The 21,287-nt window shown below is 33.9% G+C and overlaps 1 protein-coding gene across 3 annotated transcripts in view; it reads left to right on the forward strand.

The window, feature by feature from the left end:
* Nucleotides 1–5,868: 5,868 nt before the first annotated feature.
* anapc1 (anaphase promoting complex subunit 1) overlaps nucleotides 5,869–21,287 on the forward strand; it is a 75,527-nt gene continuing 60,108 nt past the window's right edge. Inside the window, exons 1-16 of one of the 3 annotated variants that reach the window (XM_058796701.1) lie at nucleotides 5,869–6,066; nucleotides 6,747–6,983; nucleotides 7,245–7,400; nucleotides 7,648–7,690; nucleotides 8,125–8,225; nucleotides 8,863–8,945; nucleotides 9,074–9,147; nucleotides 10,089–10,231; nucleotides 10,733–10,956; nucleotides 11,705–11,914; nucleotides 12,020–12,115; nucleotides 12,252–12,342; nucleotides 13,333–13,398; nucleotides 15,559–15,696; nucleotides 18,663–18,803; nucleotides 20,928–20,988. In XM_058796701.1, the coding sequence (XP_058652684.1) occupies nucleotides 6,771–6,983; nucleotides 7,245–7,400; nucleotides 7,648–7,690; nucleotides 8,125–8,225; nucleotides 8,863–8,945; nucleotides 9,074–9,147; nucleotides 10,089–10,231; nucleotides 10,733–10,956; nucleotides 11,705–11,914; nucleotides 12,020–12,115; nucleotides 12,252–12,342; nucleotides 13,333–13,398; nucleotides 15,559–15,696; nucleotides 18,663–18,803; nucleotides 20,928–20,988 (1,840 nt within the window). In that variant the 5' untranslated portion in view covers nucleotides 5,869–6,066; nucleotides 6,747–6,770. Of the gene's footprint in view, nucleotides 6,067–6,746; nucleotides 6,984–7,244; nucleotides 7,401–7,647; nucleotides 7,691–8,124; nucleotides 8,226–8,862; nucleotides 8,946–9,073; nucleotides 9,148–10,088; nucleotides 10,232–10,732; nucleotides 10,957–11,704; nucleotides 11,915–12,019; nucleotides 12,116–12,251; nucleotides 12,343–13,332; nucleotides 13,399–15,558; nucleotides 15,697–18,662; nucleotides 18,804–20,927; nucleotides 20,989–21,287 lie in introns of those variants that run through there. The other 2 variants (XM_058796703.1, XM_058796704.1) reach the window with 2 other exon arrangements.

Raw genomic sequence — 21,287 nt, forward strand, 5'->3', positions numbered from 1 at the left:
CACGAAGAAAGTCCCATTGGGATGGATGTGTTCGTCATTGGTCGGCAGGCACACTTCACACACACACACACACACACACACACACACACACTGGTGAAATTAAGTTTGTGATTGCTCAGAATGTTTTGTGTCATTCCTGGTGATTCATTCTTTGGATATTTGTTTGCATGGATGCAATTTTTTGGTCAAAGAAGAGATCGAGCTGAAACAATACATGAAATAATAAACCCAGCATGACTTCCCAAGTCAAAAAACACTAAGAAAATGCAAAAAGGCATGTGCACATAATTTGGAACTGGTTTAAAGAAAAAATCTTAAAGGGAATATTAGAATTCTACAAAATATTTCAGGACACATTTCTCAGTAGGTTTAATACTGTCAAGTCACTTTTAAAAAGACAGATGATGTATAGAATCTTAAAATTAAGGTTCTTTATTGCCATCGATGGTTCATGAAGAACCTTTAACATCCATGGAACCTTGGCTTTCCATTCCACAAAAAGTTCTTTACAGTAAAAAAAAAGTTTCTTTAGATTATTAAAATGTTCTTCACAAATAAAAGAAAAAAATGGTTCTTTTAAGAACCGTTTACTGAAAGGATCTTAGGGGAATGATTGAATGATAATGATAGATAGATAGATAGATATATATAGATAGATAGATAGATAGATAGATAGATAGATAGATAGATAGATTTTAAACATATCAGTAAGGCTTTCTCTGCGGGTTACTGTGCCCTCATCTTAACCCTGATTCAATCCCTTTGCTAACAGGATCACTCTCTGCATTAAATACATCACTGCCAAAATAATGAACAAACATGGTCAGTTGTTGAGAGCCGCTAGTGACACAAACCAGACTCTTTTTAAGCATAAACACAGGAAATGTTTACATGCATAAGTGTCCACCAAGACCCTAGATACAGTTGTCCCGAACACTCATTTTAGTTTGGATGGTCGTCATTTATTCTCATAATCAATAATATTATGTTAGCTTGCTGTTGGCATCGCATTAGGACCGTCCTCAATGTTTGAACAAAGGTACAGTGAGTCCTCTGGTTTTCACATTTATCTGCGGTAACAGTGACCTCTCGCCCTCTGACCTTAATGGATTTATTTGATCTGGATCGCTGTTTTCTAGGGTCTCCTGGTGGATAAAGTGATTAATGAGGGATGCAGATTGCAGATGCAATGCCAATAAATCAAGTTTACAAATGGAATTTCAATCTTTATTCTGTATTCACTGTATTAGCCTTACATCAAGACAGAATCTAAGCATGAGATTTCCTTTGGCTGGATGCATTAGACTGTGAAGTTTAATATATAGTGTTAGGAGGTTGTTTAAATAAAATAAAATCAGCAATAAAAATAGTGATGCTTGACCATGCAAGCACCATTGACATGCAAGTTCAAGTCTCATGTGATTTTCTGACCCCTTTCTCTCCTGTCCTAATTGTTTGCTGTCTGCTCTCTCAATGTAGATGTCAACAAAGTGTCAAAAGGCATTAGTAATATGTCTTTAGTGATGCCTGAAAATGTTTGAAGACATTTGAATTAAATCAATATGTTAATGTTAGGTTTGTGATGTTTAGCTTATTGACATTTGTCTGATATTCGTAGAGGAAGAGTCAGTTGTAATCTGTCAACACATCAATATCGACTTATTTTGTCTTTATACTGCGGTCCAAAAACCAGTGACAGATCAGTTAGACAAACCCTTAAGTGCATCCAAATTAATGCAGTAAATACATCTGTATATCTGGCCACACAGAGGACATTAACTTCAATAATGCTATCAGAGCATCATTAGATCTGTAATGAAAGCTAAGGACAACAGCGTCATGCTCCTGAGAGCAGTGCTCCACACGGCCAATCACATTACGTTTTTTTTATTTAGCGTGGTTCATCCATTTAAATCTGAATTATTATTTTTCCTTCAATGATAAAAATCTATCTATCTATCTATCTATCTATCTATCTATCTATCTATCTATCTATCTATCTATCTATCTATCTATCTATCTATCTATCTATCTATCTATCTATCTATCTATCTATCTATCTATCTATCTATCTATCTATCTATCTATCTATCTAATGTTTGTTTGTCTTTTGTTTATCTATCTATCTATCTATCTATCTATCTATCTATCTATCTATCTATCTATCTTCTATCTATCTATCTATCTATCTATCTATCTATCTATCTATCTATCTATCTATCTATCTATCTATCTATCTATCTATCTATCTATCTATCTATGTATCTATCTATCTATCTATCTATCTATCTATATGTTTGTTTGTCTTTCGTTTATCATCTATCTATCTATCTATCTATCTATCTATCTATCTATCTATCTATCTATCTATCTATCTATCTATCTATCTATCTATCTATCTATCTATCTATCTATCTATCTATATGTTTGTTTGTCTTTTGTTTATCATCTATCTATCTATCTATCTATCTATCTATCTATCTATCTATCTATCTATCTATCTATCTATCTATCTATCTATCTATCTATCTATCTATCTATCTATCTATCTATCTATCTATCTATCTATCTAATGTTTGTTTGTCTTTTGTCTGTCTATCTATCTATCTATCTATCTATCTATCTATCTATCTATCTATCTATCTATCTATCTATCTATCTATCTATCTATCTATCTATCTATCTATCTATCTATCTATCTATCTATCTATCTATATGTTTGTTTGTCTTTCGTTTATCATCTATCTATCTATCTATCTATCTATCTATCTATCTATCTATCTATCTATCTATCTATCTATCTATCTATCTATCTATCTATCTATCTTCTATCTATCTATCTATCTATCTATCTATCTATCTATCTATCTATATGTTTGTTTGTCTTTTGTTTATCATCTATCTATCTATCTATCTATCTATCTATCTATCTATCTATCTATCTATCTATCTATCTATCTATCTATCTATCTATCTATCTATCTATCTATCTATCTATCTATCTATCTATCTATCTATCTGAATTATACAAGACTGTACACAAAAACATTCACAAACAACTCAATATTAAATGTTAATTGGCATAGAATATTTTAAGCCTCTGGGTTTTCCTATGACTAATAGTTTCATCTTTGCACACACTGACAAGAAAGTCAAACTGTTTTCCGGACGTCATCTCACACGTATGAACATCATGCTGTTCCTTACCGGTTGCCTGTGTATTGCATATGCTCTTGACTCAGATATGGATATGACAGTTCTCAATCATTGGTGAAATATTTTTTCTCTACTCAGCTCTGTCGTATCGTGTAGTTCTTCATTCGATATTGCCAATCTATCTAAAGTTTAGCAGTGCATGCAGTCGAAAGACTTGGGTTCAGTCATACACAGAAACAATTTGAAGGACTGAAAATCAGTCCTGAGGTGACGCTTGCCATTTGTGTGAGAGGGAGGAGTTTTATTGAAAAATAATCGAGTGAGATGACAACACTGGAGACACATTCATCCAGTCGCACACTATCTAGCGCACATTAAGAATCACTGCGAGTCTACAGGGGGAGCATGCAACTCCTATTCTGACTGTATTGAATTCATATTGATCTCAGCACATCCATCTCTATTGTGTCAGAGTTTATGGGAAATAAAATGTCTGAAATTTACTACCACCTCAGAACCTCTACATAGTGGTTTCACTTGAACAGAATCTATTCCACTATTGATTGCACAACAAATATACATATACAAATATGAGTAACTTATACACAGCATGCATGATACAATATCATGCTTGCATCAAAGGCCAAGCAATTTTTGTAAAATTGATTTTCCAATCATATATCACTTCCATTTAGAGAATTCAAATTCAACTTATTGTGACCTGCAGCCTTAGAGAGCTAATAGAAAAGTGTTATTAATAATCTGTGGCTTCAGGTTTTACTGTGGTTGTTACTACTTTATAACACTGATATGCAATTAATTTGTTCATAATTAAGAAATTACCAATATTCCAAGATTAAACATGGGCGGTATTCAAAATCACAGCAACAATAAAAATATTTATTTCCTCTTCTATCGACATTACATCCAAAATCTTTTGTCACTTCTTAGATGCATAGTTAATTAAAATTTATATTTGAATGAAGAAAGCAGATTTGTGGAGTGTAACAGATACATTTACTTTAATTCCTTTAGCATCCAAATCAGCTTACAAATGAAGAATGCAACAACTTAAGTGATTCATAGGTAGTAACATGAGAAGAGTAATTAAAATGCAATCAAATTCAAAGTTTAAAATAAATAATAAATACTGAAAATTAAAACAATTCTGCTCATATTACTGCAACATATTAAGCATATACTGTATCTGGGGAAAAAACAAATTACTACTTCAAGGCTATACACTTTATTCCAATATATTTCACTTTTATAGCTTTATATCTATAATTATTTTTCTGAAAGACTCAAAAAAAGTTTGAAAAAAATAATCAACATATCATAAGTACAAAAGGCAGCATCAGAGCCTGTGAAGGATCACCTTCACATATAATGATTGAGAACTATTGCCATAAATGTATAAATATAGTTGCAGAACTAGTATTTAATGTCATATTTTATAAATAGAATGATAAGAGCACTAGTCAACAAGAAAGAAAATGTAAAGAAAATGTATAGGATATCAGTCCTATAAAAATATGATTTTCAATGCTGCCACCTTTTTTTTGAAGAAAAAGCATCAAAACGTACTGTGGTTTAGGCCTTTGTGGACATTCACCCTGGAAATAGCATGTTTTTGGACACATACATGACAATACTATGGTGTTATGTTCAGTACCATTGTAATTATATCAAACAACCATGGTATTACAGTTTATTACAATCATTTTTGCACTAATAACAGACCTTCATGTAATTTTTCAAAACTCTAGACACAAAACTCAAATTTGTAACACAGGCTATCCAATGTTCAAAACTTTGCATATTGCGTTCATATCTTTAAAGAACCCTTGCATTTGCAGAAGCATTGATTCAAATTACTAATTTATTATGAAATATCATAGGAACATTACTTTAGATCACCCACACACAAGATACCCATAGTTTCAGTGTTTAGTTGTTAGTACAATCATTAAATATAGTTAAGACACTGGAATCATTAAACAAAATTTGAAAATTATTGATGAAAATCACCCGCTGGGCTCTCAATCTCTCCTCCATGTCATGGTCAGGGTAAAGCCTGCCTCATCCAAAAATATGAATGGTTTTCATCAGCTTCCAGCTCTGTCACCCTCTAAAACGACATTTACAGGAAAAACAAATACTGATAACAATGATATAGACTTTTTGGGGATTTGTTTTTCTCCCAACAACAAGCATCTTGAAACTGATCATACCTGAACATACTCAGTCCTTGATTGCTTCACTTTCATAATCTAAACATTTAATATTGTTCATCATTTTCCATAAAAACTATGCTTCAAGAGTAATGCAACAGTTACGTAGCATTTTGAGCAGTTGATAATTAGATCATTGTAATGAAATGAATAGACACTCAATTCAGATGTAATGTGTGAGTTGAATTTTGAAATAGTAATAGTAATAGTCATTTTGAACCTGTGATTTTAGTGGCTTTGTGACTTTGGCTCATGTGTATTGTATCCAAGCATTTGGAAAAAGTGTTAAGTGTTTTGAAAAATGATCATCGGTTGTGAATTATATGTCTAGAGTTTTGAAAAGTGACATGAAGGTTCTGTTATTAGTACAAAAATGATTGTAAAAAAAAAACTGTATCATCACTTTACTTTACGTAAACGTAACGTACGACATGCGCGCGCCGCGTACTTCCAGAACGCAGCTCTCTGATTGGTCAGACGCTCGGAAGTGCGTCACGGGATAACAACATGTCCGCGTTCATTTGAAACAGTGTATTGTGCTCAGTCGGTTTTCACTGCATACTTTGATGTGTTTGTATGTTGGGCTCAACGAGCAGGCGATTGCAGAGGGAGAGACATCTGTCAAAGGGAAGGACCGCACTCCAGGACAGGAAGCTCGACTATTTGTTATTAGCAGGTGAATATTTGAGCGGATGTTGTTAGCAGTAGCGCCGCTGCTAATGCTGACAGGATGACAGACCGACTGCAATATAAAAAGTTGTGTGTTTTACCTCAAACTGTGCAAATGTTGATATTCGTTACAAGTCATAACAAAATCCAAGAGGTCTTGTGCAGTGTAATACATGCTTTTATTAAAATATTTCCCACCAATCAATTAAGTGATGGATTAATTGCTTATCATAACAAATGTAACTGACACTGATGTCACTATATGTCTGGTTTAAACAGAGAAAGAAAGCAACAACAACATTTTATATAATGCATTAAAAGTTTAACTTGAAGTTATAAAAGCATAAATAAAACTAATAAATAAAAATTTATATAAAAAAACCCTACATTTAAAATGTAAACAGAAATATAAAAATATAATGTAACTATAATAGTATATCAATAATAGGTGAATATGGTTTATTGAACATTGAGGCATATTTTGTGAAAAAAGCAATGTTCAAAAATATGAACATACTAACTAATGATCCAAATGTGCCTTTGAAAAGGTGTGTGAGACATGTGGTACATATGATATATAATAATATATACGATAAAAAGGGACACATTGCTGCCATACTGAAGGTGGCATAAATGTCAATGCATAACACAATGGTTTGTCTGTAAATATGTCTTTGTGTTTCACAGAAATAATGCTGATATTGGGAACTCATGTCGCACGTCTATGAAGAGAGAGCCACAATGATAGCCGCAGGCGAATTGCAGTCGTTTGTCCCGTTCGGTCGTGAGCACTGCAAAAATCACCCGAATGCTGTGAATCTCCAGCTGCGGCAGCTCCAGCCGGCCTCTGAGCTCTGGTCCTCTGACGGGGCGGCTGGACTCGTGGGATCTCTTCAGGAGGTCACCCTACAGGAGCGCGAGAAGGTAGCTTTTCCACCTGGAACACAAAAGGAGATGTTTAGCAGTCTGTTCACACTGCTCTTCTCCTTTAATTCAAGTCAAGTCACCTTTATTTATATAGCGCTTTTAACAATGCAGATTGTGTCAAAGCAGCTTTACAGTATCAAATAGGGGGTAATAATGCAGAAGGACAACAGTAAACACTCAATTTTCAGTTAAGCGAAATCAAACTGTTCTCAATTAAAATACTGCATGTTTTAAGTATGATTGTTATGTGATTGGCAGGAACGCTGGCAGCTGAGGAAGGGAACTGCTCCTTATGAGGTTGAATATGAGGAGGAGCTGTATGTGGCTGGAAACATGGTCATATGGAGTCGTGGCAGTAAGAATCAAGCCTCGTATGTGTACAAGGCCTTCACGGTGGACAGCCCAGTCCAGCAGGTACTGTCTGCAAACAAATGATGCTAGAACTTTCCTCCGAACAAACCTCCCTTTTTTGAGCCATTTTAGATTATAGTGTGAATAATATAGCAATTACCATTTGGTTTAGTAGTTTTGTACGCAATACAAAAGACATTTTTTATGTGCTTAAAATGTTTTTGGGGCTGTTGTATTAAGAATCACTTTTCATGCTGACAATTATAGTATAATACACAAGTATAATATAATTTTACTAATTATTTTATAGGCTCTATGGTGTAATTTCACCGTCCCTCAGTCTAAAAAAGATGGTAAGAATTGTATATATTTTTGTTGTTATATAATTTTTTCCACACAAAGTAAAAAAAGAAAAATAAAGGGGAAAAAACAGTTATTTTATTATTAGTATAATTAATTAATTTTTTATTTTTCAATTTATTTTTATGTAGTTTTTAAAATTATTTTTACATTTAATTTTAATTTATTATTTTTGTTTTATTTATTACTTTTTAATTTTTTTATTTATTATTTGTATTGTTTCATTTATTATTTTTTATCATTTATATTTTTTATTTAATTATTTATTATGTTTGCTTAATTTTTGTTTCTTTTTATTGCATGTTTTTATTTATTTATTGCATTTTAATTGCTTTGTCTCTTGTCAGTAGCAAGTATATGATGCTAAATGTTGTTCCTAGAATTTGTTTTGTTGTTGTTGAGTGATTGTTTTCCCCATGATCTTCAGTAAAGGACGTTGTTGAGAAGACGGTGTGTATCGTCCAGAGCACCTGTGTGAACGTCCACAGCATGAGTGGGAAAGACTTCATATCTCCACTTCCATTCCAGGTCAGAATGCTTGATGCCTGTGTCTGTTGAGTTTCTCCACAGTACATCTGTTATATGATGGACTCCTCGGTTCAAATGTCTGTATCAGCCTTGTGTTTTTGGACGAAATCAGAGCTAGCAGAGCCATTGTCACCGTTTGCGTTTGTTAGTGCCATCAGGGATTTATTCAGCCTGACTGTCTTTTTTAGCTCAGTGACTGATGATGTGTGGTAGTTGTCCGTTTCATGAGGCATAATGGGTTATTTGGCACGTGGACAGGAAAGGGGGGTGGTTTGGTTTTAGTAACAGTATTTAGACAGCACAATTTACAGTTCTGGCTAATGCTGGCGTTATTTTACATGAGCATATTCTGGCATGTTGCCCCAGAGGCTTTTCCTAAACATTTTAGACATATGCATTTATAACGTTAACGAGGGAACCAGGGGACTGGAATTGAGAACCTGAAACTCTCTGATGCAATGCAAGGCACTAGTTTTTTTTCCATAAAAGAAAAAAAGTTTGTTTGTTGTTTCATGCATAATAATACCTTTAGCTTTATTTAACCTTTTAGCTGTAAAATGCTGTTTTCCATCAGCTAAAAAAACTTGTGATTGTTCATTTTTTTCTCGAATTAACTGTTCCTGGCTTTCATTTGTAGGTCTCTGCTCTCTGGTCAACAAAGTTTGGCCTGCTTTTGGAGCGCAAAAATATTACAGTTGATGGCCACATGAGCCCCATCAGGTATGCTTGATTATTTATTCTATTTTAACATTAAAAATATTAATACTGGCACTGTTAGCATTTGACTGTTGTAAACAAACGCTTGTGTAGTGTGAACATGGTTGTGAATGATTTGAATCTCTTTACAGGGAACCTCTCCCGACTCTGTTCAGCATGCTGCATCCGTTAGATGAAATTGCTCCTGTTGTCTGTAAGTCCACCGGTAAGACTTGATAATTGTGCACATTTTCAGTGTCATTTTGTATTGTTTATATACTATTCTAATATTTATTAATATTTTAAAGTGACTTTTATTTTTGCGTTTTCATTTAAATTTTAGATAATTTTAGATGATTTAGTTGCGCTTTTTCATTTTTATAATTTTTTAAAAATGTATTTAATTTTTTATTGTTTTTGTTTAGCTTTTATTATTTATTTTGGTTTCTGTTTTAGTGATTTTAGTACTTCAACTGAAACTTATTTTATTTCAGTTAGTTGTCAAGTCAACATTCCAAAATTTAGTTACATTTTTTTCTTCTTGTGCTTTTATATTTGATTTTTTTTCAGCTTTATTTTACGTAACAAATGTTTTTTTTTTTCTTTAGTTGTTTTGTAATATTTAACAATAACAGTACTTTACCTTAGGAAGGAAAGTTTAAGATTATCAACATTATTAAGTAAGCATTTGTATATCTGAAGTAAATTAAGTTTTTATTAGGTGTTGTCATTTATTTATTTTTCCTCATATTTTTATTTTGGCAGCTTAATGTGAGAAATATTTCATAATGCGTCACCACAGACAAAACCTCCTAAATAAACTTACGATGGTCCCAGATAAACAGATGTTTTCTTTAGTAGATGGACTGTATTGTTTTTGATTTGATTCGCTCATGTTGTTTGCGTCAGTAAAAGTCAGACTGGCATGTAATTCAATTTAAACCATGTATTATTTCCTAATAAAGCTACTGGCCAACTGGTCATAAAGTATTCTTATTGACTTACCAAAACCATACATTTGACACTTGGAAAATGTTAGTCTTGGACATTGGGAAACCATTGAATTAACTCTATAATAATGACTTGGATGAGTTGTGGCTCTCTGGACTTTTGACCTCAGAATATGCCATATGTTAATGCTCTTGTTGTTCCCACTCATTGGTCCAGGTCTGTTTGAGTCCCGTCTCCAGTATGTTTCAGACAGCGCTCTGAGAGTAGTGTTCACCTGCCACGAGCCCTCCATTATCATGACATACGACACACAGCAGTGCACACACACCATCTGGAGCCTGCGCAAAGTCACACCTGAGGTATGGTTGCTTTACTCAGTCATTACATACAAATAAATACCTTTGTTTTAATGGTTAATCATTATTTGAAGTGTTAATGTTCCAATGTTTCATATTAGATTTAACATTAAGTGTCAAATGTCATTTTCCCAGTTTAACCATGAAGTCTAAAGACTGGTTTGAATAAAATGTCTAGCACAGATATTTTATTTTAATCGATAAATGATGGATAAAGACCTTTTTAATGGCTAATATAAGTGCTTTGTTTAAATGTCCAGTCAAGATTTAAAGTAATTCGGAATCTATTTGTCATTGAAACTCAGTAACAATGAAAAATCATTTATTACAATAAGAAAACTACCTGAGCTCTACTGTGGTACTAATAAAACATCTTTAATAGATATTTAATTTTTTCCTTAAAAGAGTAATTCAATGCATCTTAATGTACTACTATTATGTCTTAAAAAATGTGAATTATACATCTAAACATTTAGTTTAGAATGTTGTTGTGCTTTTTTTCAGGAGCAGACCACAGTGTTAAAGTGTCCAGACCAGCCTGGGCCGGTTTACACACCCAATGCGGCCCCCAGCATCCTCAGTACCCACCTGAGAAACGTGACCCGGCTGGACTCGCCCGCCTCACCCTTACACTGCCACGCCCTGCACAACCAGAGCCGAATCCCTGCCTCGCCGGGCCTACACTCACGTGTTCACTCGCCCAGCATTTCAAACATGGCTGCTCTCAGGTATGTCCATGCAGGAGGTTACTGGAAATGTTTGGAAAAACATAGTATTCATGCTTTTTCTGTAGTATGTATATTGTACACCGTATGCAAATTTGCTGTAGGTAGTAGAAGTTTTATGTAAAAGGTTGATTTATATACACTACCATTCAAACGTTTGAGGTCAGTAAGATTTATTTTTTGATAGAACGTATTTTTTTTTCCAGCAAGAACACATTAAATTGTTCAGAAGTGACAGTAAAGATATTTATAATGTTGCAAAAGATTCTATTTCAAATAAATGCTTTTAAAATTTATATTTATCAAAGAATTTTGAAAAAAAAAGTATCATGGTTTTCACAAACATAGGTTTTGAACATTGATTATAATAAGAAATGTTTCTTGAGCAGCAAATAAACATATTGGAATTAATTTCTGAAGGATCATGTGACACTGAAGACTGGAGTAATGATGCTGAAGAATGAAGCTTTGATCACAGGAATAAATTATATTTTAAAATATATTTAAATAGGAAACAGTTGTTATAAATTCTAATAAATTTTTTTGACATTATTACTGTTTTAACAGCATTTTTGATCAAATAAATGCATTTGGTGAACATTAGTGTAAGGTGTATAAATATTAAATTTGTGATTTGCAAATATTAAAAAGTATAAATTCATATAAAAACGTTAATATAAAAAATAAAAAATAAATAAATACATTTTGTCTAAATGTGCTCTTTAATTTCTCTTTAACTTGCCTTACTAAGTCGAGCTCACTCGCCTGGCATCGCAGCGCCCTCTTTCTCCGGAGCTCAGCGCTTCAACATGTCCTGCCACACGCCGTCCCCACGCGGCCACAGCATCCTGGCCTCACCCAACAGCACAATGAATGAAACAGCCCTGCTGCCTGAGATGGAGCCCATTCTACCAGACCTCTGCATTGAGCAGCTGTGGACAGAAACCAGCGGTATCTCCAGGTGCACTGAGCCTCATGAGTTTCGATATCCTGTGTTTATGAGCCGAGAGCGTGAAGTTACTGTTGACGTTTGTCCTGAAATCAGTGTTGTGTCTGTGTTGTGCAGAGAGAAAGGCTGCCAGCCCGCTAAAGTCTTCATCACCTCTGACCTGTGTGAGAACAGGTATCTGTGCTTCCTGGTCGAGTCACACCAGCAGCTCAGGTGAATGTTTGGCTTATATTTTTTTAAGTTTTACTTCTACATTAATAGGATAGATCACTTTGCTTTCTTAGTATTTTAACTACTATAAAGCTCTAGCGTTTACAGTAGTTGCATCTCTTTTGTGTGCGGTTTGCAGGTGTGTAAAATTCCTTGAGAGCAATGAAACTTCTCAACTGATATTTGCATCAGTGACTGTTATCACCGCAAAAGATGCTGCCCCTCTTGAGGTGAGATCTTGAATTTGTCAAATATATTTTTATGAGAGGAAATATGTAGAACATTTTGTCACCGTTAGGGTTGCTGTGAAAGTAAAAGTAAAATGTGCATGGCGCTTTGAGTCTGAATCTGAGTGAAACAGATTATCAAAAAAGAAGAAAAATGTAAGGTGCAGATTTGGTTCTATGCTTCGGTTGTTTTTGAGATGTGGAGATTGCTATATCTGACACAGTCATTGCATTGCTATATCTGTCACAATCGTGAATTTTGTAATACAGTATGTATATAAAATAATGACACACCCACAAGCCTTTTTGTATAATAGAACACAGTTGACTATGTGTGACTATAACCACGATCAGATTATTAATCATGATCAGATAACTCAAAAAAGGAGATGGATCTAAATGCAATCTTGCAGTTTATTGTAAGAAAGCCGCAGGGTTTAACAGACTAAATGACTGGTCCTGTATACATCAATAATTTAAAAAAAAATTTTTTTTTTTTAAATTGTATTATAAAGTGAAAAGAATGTAACAATAAAACAAATGCATGGATGTACCATTCACAAAAAGATGATTAATATGCATTTAAAATAGATAGTGAATTATTATAATTTTTTATTATTATTTCATGCTGACCTTAGTGAACATGACCTTTTCTGCTGTTATTGTGCATATTTCTTCTGTACTATTTGGAAGTTAAGTTATTGAAAGTTGAACCATGTTGGTATATGTTAACTAATAGCGAAACACTCACTTTTAACCATGCAGTAAATTGTAAAATCCATGTAATAAGAGTTGCAAATGTTTCCATGTAGAGTCACATTTCAAATCCATTGTGATCAGATCTTGCTGCTTCCTATTATGATGAGGGATTTACACCATTTCAATAATCGTTAAATCGTTGTAATTCTTGAACATCAGCTATAAGTGTCTTCCTCTTTTCCTCCAGTGTTGTCATCAAGACCTAAATTTCACATTCTCTTCATTTCTTCAAAGGACATTCATACCATGCTGGTGCTTGAGGCCAATGGAAGTCTGGTCTTGTACACAGGAGTCACACGGGTGAGGCTTGATTTTATCAGCGTTTTTCACCTCTGAAATGACATTATTAGTGGCCTGAATCATTTTTCCACTTTCAGCTCAGTCTGACTATGCTCTAATATTCAGCGTGTCTGCCATGCATAGTTCTCTTTTATTAAAAAAAGCCAAAGGCATCTGTGCATTACAATTTGCACTCAAAGCCTAGTGCTGAGTCTAATACATCATCTCATTCCATCATGTTCCCCACCAATCACTAGAGATTTGAAAATTGGTTCCAGGTGAGTCACTCATATCTGGTTGAGAGACTGTCATTAGTGCTGGAGAGAATGCAGTGATTCTTTACAGGCGCACAGGATATCTGTTTATACTGTTAGATTCATATAATTTATTAATGTCATAAGATGGTACTTACAGATGTATGCATGATCGATGTATAAAAAGCACCTTTCTCTGCAGCACTGATGATGCTGTGTGTTTCAGATGTGGATGACTCACCTCAAACCAATTTTCTAGTTCTAATTCTCTAGGGATTGGTTGAAAATATGATTGATCAATGTGACCTATCCCACAGAATACAAAGGCTGCATCCCAACGCTATCCAATATTATTTGTCATATGTGACCCTGGACCACAAAACCAGTCTTATGTCGCTGGGGTATATTTGTAGCAATAGCTAAAAATACACTGTATGGGTCAAAATTATAGATTTTTCTTTTATGCCAAAAATCATTAGTATATTAAGTAAAGATCATATTCCATGAAGATATTTTGTAAATGTACTACTGTAAATATATCAAAACGTCGTTTTTGATTAGTAATATGCATTGCTAAGAATTCATTTGGACAATTTTAAAGGCGATTTTCTCAATGTTATGATTTTTTTGCACCCTCAGATTCCAGATTTTCAAATAGTTGTATCTCGGCCAAATATTGTCCGATCCTAACAAACCATACATCAAATGGAAAGCTTATTTATTCAGCTTCCAGATAATGTATAAATCTCAGTTTCGAAAAATTGACACTTAAGACTGGTTTTGTGGTCCAGGGTCATATATATAATATAAAAATTGTGATTTTTAATAAAATAGCCTTTCCCAATTTCCCATTTCAGACATTCTTAGCTGTCAAATAAAATAAATCAAATCAATTGTGTATTTAACCTTGTGTGTATATGTCTGCATATGTGTGTGTATATTAATTATAATATTATAATATATTACATATATTGTAATTATATTAGTGCTGGGCAACGATTAATCTAGATTAATCTCATCCAAAATAAAAGTATTTGTGTACATAATATATGTGTGTGTATTGTGTATATTTATTATGTGTATATGAATACACACCCATTTATGTATATATTTAAGAAAAATGTGTTGTTTATATATTAAATATATTTATATATCATATAAATTATATTAATATAAATATATACATGTAAATATTTTCAAAATATATACTTTATGTGTGTGTCTTTATATATACATAATAAATATTCACAGTACACACAGATATATTATATAAACAAAAACTTTTATTTCGGATGAGATTTATCTAGATTAATCGTTATAACACTAAATTATATAAAACAATTATTTAATACTAATACTTTTACTTAGTATTATTAGTGAAATTAATGTATTTAAATGTGTGGATTCATAATATTTAATAATACTAACTAAAATCGTTTTATATATATAAAATAATAGTTTTAATTTTATTATTATTACTTTGCTATTCTTCAAATCTATTCTATAGTACTTTTGTTATGTATATTACAAAGAAATGACAACCTCACAAGTTTTGGTTTTTAGACATTCACGCATACCTTAAATAAAATACATAGAAACTAAGAAAGCTAAAATATGGATTAATTAAAGAATGTTACTCACTGGCCCTTGATGATAAAGAATACAAATTTGACATGTCTTATTCTGGATTCTATTTGGGTTTAAAATCTTTCAGCGAATGCTAGCACACTGATATAAATAGACTAACAGTATGTAGTATAAAGAAACACTTTTATCTTGTAGTGGCATGTAGTAGCCCAATGCTTTACATACATAAAAGTAATTATTTTTCCCATCACCTTCAAAGTAATTCAGCTTTAAACCTTTGGTAACACAAAACCATTATGTCTTAAGCTATTAGTAGTAATCATGAATGTTTTGCTTCCAGGTCAGCAAAGTGTTTGTCCCTGGCCTTTTGTCTCCTACCTTCAGTGTGCAAAACCACCAGCCGCAGTTAAGCACCCCTCTGGAGAACATCAGCACCCCCGCAAGGGCCACGGTTCAGCATATGAGCCGACTGGAGGAGGTACTATAATGTGCTTATTGCAGGATTGTGTGTGTTTTATTGTAGCCGATTAGTGAAACACTAATTGAGTCATATATGTAAGACAAGACAGCATTCTTCAAGGACTCTTGATATTGTGTCCTAATGCTAATGGCCATCCGCTTGGTTCCTACAAATGGATCGATATCAGTATTAAATCACAGTAATATGGCCAGCTCCATTATTTTTCTTCTTAAACAACAAAAACAACTTGGCTCTCGACTGGTTTGATAATCTAATTGTGTGAAACAGAGATCAAGTAGTCCATATGAGTGATAGTATGCTTAATAAATTATTAATCGTATCCCATATGAGTGTATTTATGGATATTGTGTTAGAAGAGAAGTGCTTTTTAGAGCCACCATTTAACATGAAGTATTGCACTATTGATAAAAGCTTCTCTAGTCCCTGCAAATGTCCCCTAAACCACAAACAGCATTTTATTCACTACAGAACTACATTAAGGGCAGATGATGTACTTGTGTGGACAAACACATTTCAATCACAATTTGTTCCATTTTTATGATGTTATTTACTACCAATAACGGTTAAGAGAGCTGCAAATATCTTTTTAAACAGTATTTTTAAGCTTTCCATGTAGGGGTGGGAGATATGGCAAAAATAGAATATCACAATATTTTTAAGAAAAATCACGATTCACGATTTTATCACGATTCTTTGTCATGTTGGTTTTACTATTTTGCAAGTTGTCTGAGCATTACAGCCAAACTAATTTCCCTATTATAAAGACAAAACCTTTCAAGATAACAAAAATATTAAAAAAGAATGGTGGATATTTAGGCCAAAGTGGGCGAAGATAAAAATCTTTGGCATTATTTTATCTTTGTTATTAAAAAATGAGAACAAAGATACACATACTATACAAATAAAACAGTGTTTTATTTTCAGGTACAATAGGTGTATTTAGCAGGAGCATTCAATAAATTGAATCAACAAATATAAAAATAAAACACTATATAGATTGATTCCTATTAAATCAACTGTATTACCGTTTTTCAGTCAAGAGTAGTGAGTGATTTTTCTCTGTGTTTTGGTGTTTTATTAACATTGAAGGAATAATTAACCCCAAAATAAAAAGTGTTTTATATTTATACCATCATTTACTCACTCAAAAGTTTCTTTAAACCTGAATGAGTTTCTTCTGCTGAACATAAATGCTATTTTGAGGAACATGGAAAACCAAACAGTTGCTGGTCCCCAGTGACTTATTCCATAGTATTTTTTTTTTCCTTCTATCAAAAGTCAATGTGGACCAGATACTATTTGGTTACCCACATTCTTCAAAATATCTTCTTTTGTGTTCAGCACAAGAAAGAAATTAATACAGGTTTGGGACAACATGCAAGTTGGTAAATAATTAAATTTTAAGGTGAACTATCCCTTTAATGACAGTCGGCAGCATGTTCAGTACTGCCCCTTTAAGACATGCATGCATCTAATATACAGAGGCACGCATCCGTTTTCTCTCAGCTGTTTACTTACTCATTTTAGACATAAGCAACGGAGTCTATACATAAACCTTGTGTGTTTTGACAGTATTAGTGCACAAGATAACTTAGTTCAGTAATCAGGCGCTTTTTGACAGGCTTCAGCACGCGCGCTTCGGGTGTACGGGCTCAGAAAAAGCGCACGTCAGACCGACGCGTGAATAAAACATTTAACCGGCAAGGCTTTAAAGCAGATCCGAATAATGTACAGTATATTGAGACGGAGGAATAAGAACTGCAGCTGATAGAGTGCGCGCTGTAGCACGATACTAAGATATTTCTTCAAAAGCAGATCGTGGAGACATTTTTATCGTCCACGATCAAAAATCGTCATATCGCACACCCCTATTTCTATGCCTTTCGACCAGAGGAGAGCTATTCCCCTGACTGAGCCTGGTTTCTAACCATTTTTTTTTTTTTCTCCATTTCTGTCACCTTCTGGAGTTTGGGTTCCTTGCCACTGTTGTCTTTGGCTTGCTTAGTTTAAGGTTTAAAAGACACTTAAAGGAATAGTTCACCCAAAAATGAAAATTTGCCATCCAAGATGTGGTTGAGTGTGTTTCTTCATCAGAACAGATTTGTGGAAATGTGGCATTACCTCACTTTCTTACCAATGGATCCTCTGCAGTGAATGGGTGCCGTCAGAATGAGAGTCTGAACAGCTGATAAAAACATCACAATAATCCACATGACTCCAGTCCATCAGTAATTGTCTTCTGACGTGAAGAGCTGTGTGTGTATGTTTGAAATAAATCCATCAAGACATTTTTAACTTCAAAATGTTGCTTCTGGCTAATATACAAGTGTACACCCATAATATTGCTACCCCATAAGAAATATAAGGATGGATTTTGAAATGAGACGACAGCAGGGGATGGAGATTTTCACTGGAGGAAGCATGATTATGGATTAACTTTACCTGGATTTGTTTTGTACAAACATGCAGCTTTTTTTATTCACAAGACATTAACTGATGGACTGGAGTGGTGTGGATTATTGTGATGTTTTTATCAGCTGTTTGGACTCTCATTCTGACGGCACCCATTCACTGCAGAGCATCCATTGGTGAGCCAGTGATGTAATGCTACATTTCTCCAAATCTGCTCTGATCTTCAGTGGCCTGAGAGTTATTAAATTTTCAGCAAATGTTAATTTCTGAGTCAACTGTTCTTTAATGTTCAGTAACATAACCAATTTGAACAAAACATGAATTGAGATTCAGAAGAGCTTCTTTATAGCCACACTACTTCCTTCATTTGAGCTGTTTATGGCTGAATTGAACTAGTTTCATAATAAATAATCTTTACACAGTAATCAAACTGAGCTGGCTTGAGTTGAATAATGGGCATTAACCTCATCAAACTTGAAAATGGAACACCTTGCATCTCCTTTCAGTGGTGTTTTTTTGTGTGTTTTATGTCATATGTCTCCTGCTGTCAGGTTGGCATGCCGTCTCCTGTGTTGGAGGTGCGCAGCGTGACGCAGCACCATGAGTCGTCCTGGCTGGAAGACTCTTCATTCCAGCAGGCTGCACCTCACATCCACACCCTCCGAGACCCCGTCAGCAACAGAGTCACGCTGGTCAGTGCAGCCCATCTCCTCTAACCACCTCTCAGCATACAGTTCATTGATGTTCTGCTGTCATTAAGATGTTTGATATGTTTATCAATGATTACAATTCTGTGGATCACAGAAATCATGGAAATGCTCGTTTAGAGATGAGGAAGAAGGCTATACAATCAAGATGCGCTGATGATACTGATGGCTGATTATTTTTAAGAATGAATGATAACTGATGATGGCTGGAATTAAGCTAAATTTATTTATTTATTATTTAAAAAAAATATTCTTCATAAATAATTTAATGCATGCATGCTTCTAAGCAAAACCAGACATTTAAAACCTTAAAGTCACATAGAAACTGAAATAGCAGCATCATCTTCATTTAAACATTAAGTCCAAAAAAGAAAAAAAAAATGCACAGATGAATTATTCACAATAAGATCTATAATGTGTATTTTCAGAATAGATAATGTAAATTTCAATTTCAATTTAACAGACTGACACTGTAGTACTTTTGAAAACTATGTATTTAAGAAAATTAGATCTGATATTATCCATTTCCAATATTAGCTGATTCCAACCAATCCTGATTGTTAATATATATTGGCAGACACTGATATAATTACAAATATATTTTGGATCTCTACTATACAGTGTACAATATGGTTGTTTAGACACTTTTTACCACCTTAGTTAATTTATTTACACTGTAAAAAATATCATTTAAAAAAATCATAATTTTAACTGTAAAAGACTAAAACTACTACAATAGAAACCTTACTATAGTATTTCCCTTACTGTATATGGTGAAAAACTCACCACATTTTATGTAATTTTACAGTAAATGCTATTAAATGTAATAATAATATTATTTTCATTTAGTATTAAATTAGTAAGTTTTGGAAGTGAAAAATAACAAGTCCTCTACACATGAATAAACATAGATTCCCAGAATTCTCTGTGACACGCTTCACATTTGATGGTTTTTCATGGAAATAACAGTGTTTCTTAATTGTTTTTTTTTTTTTGTAAGTTAGGCTTAAGTTATCTGAAGTTGTAAAATTAATCTTTACTGCATTATTTTGTGTTTGAGTGCATTACATTCATCATGTGGTTTTCTCATTACCACCTGTGTTTTATTTTTTTTTGGTATTTGCCAGTGAATTATAAAGGTACAAAACACATTTTAATACTGCAGTAGGTTGGTATATTATCTTATTATATACATCAGTTGCTAAAATGTTGCTGCAATTTTTTATGGTCAGGTTTTGGCAAACACAGCTGCCTTTTTTTCTCATAGATTTTTTTTCATAGGCATCTTATTCACTAATAACAAATGAGGCGAACCATTTGTTCATTGAATATCTGTCAGTATATTTTGGAAGAATTCGTTTTTTGTTAGTCAGCCAAGTGGGCTCGGTTTTTCATCCAACGCTAGTAAATCTCAAAATGTCCACATATATTTGGATGAATCCACCTGGTTCACTTGAGATATCACTGTCTGGACATAAATGTGCCAGCTGCTTTCTAAATGCATTTTCAAAATGTCAAATAGGGTCAAGATGCTTGCGTTTGTGTTTGTGCTGACCACTGATGCTAAAGGCAGGAGCTGGTAATTGCTTTTGTCGTACAGCGCCCGGCTGTAATTGAGGGCTGCCACAGTAACAGGACATGACCGACATGGTGTGGCGGCTCAGACATGTGCACCAGGAGCCCATCACTGTTTTGACGAGACTCAATAAGGTCTGGTCCCCTGCAGTCAGCCCCTCTGCGTTGTCATTTCCCACTGAACGACATGTCCTACCAGAAGAAATCCCCTCGCAGGCCTGTCAAAGCAATCTCACCACGACCAACTTATGTGGGATGATATGCTTCTGAGAAAGGCTTTCAAAAATAGCCAGCGTCTAAGGTTTGTTTTCATCCAGGTCATTGTCGAATGCCTGCTGGAATTTTGCTGCTTGCAATTGTTCTTTTGTTTTCAGTTTATTTCAGCAAAGGGAGCAACAATAGTCTGGTTGCTTTTGACAGAATTCAACCAGATAAATATAGCAACGTGACGCCTGTTGGTTCGGACTTGATGCGATGGCACTGCTAATTTAGGATGTGGCGCTAATATCCGCCTCTCACTTTTCTTTTGTTCAGGAATTGAGCTCTGGTTCCATGTTAAGAATCACCATTCCCGAGGTGGCCACTTCGGAGCTGGGTAAGAGAAAACACTTGCATAAATACAGTCCAAACGCGTGATGCATCACTTCCAATGCACCACAGAGCTGAGTCACAAGCTGTTCGTTTTAAAACACCCCACTATTTTGGTCTTGTTTGTTAATCATTTTTTAATCTTAATGTTAAATTGTATTTATTTTAAGTTACATTTAACAATGATGCTTTAAAAAGATATTGCTCATTGTCAGTTTATGTAAGCTAATGCATTATCTAACGTTTACTAATTAGACCTTATTATGTAAAGTGTTATGGAATATTTTGTATGTCAGATTCCTTAAA

This window comes from Onychostoma macrolepis, chromosome 13, assembly GCF_012432095.1.
Source record: "Onychostoma macrolepis isolate SWU-2019 chromosome 13, ASM1243209v1, whole genome shotgun sequence".
Classification (NCBI taxonomy): Eukaryota; Metazoa; Chordata; class Actinopteri; order Cypriniformes; family Cyprinidae; genus Onychostoma; species Onychostoma macrolepis.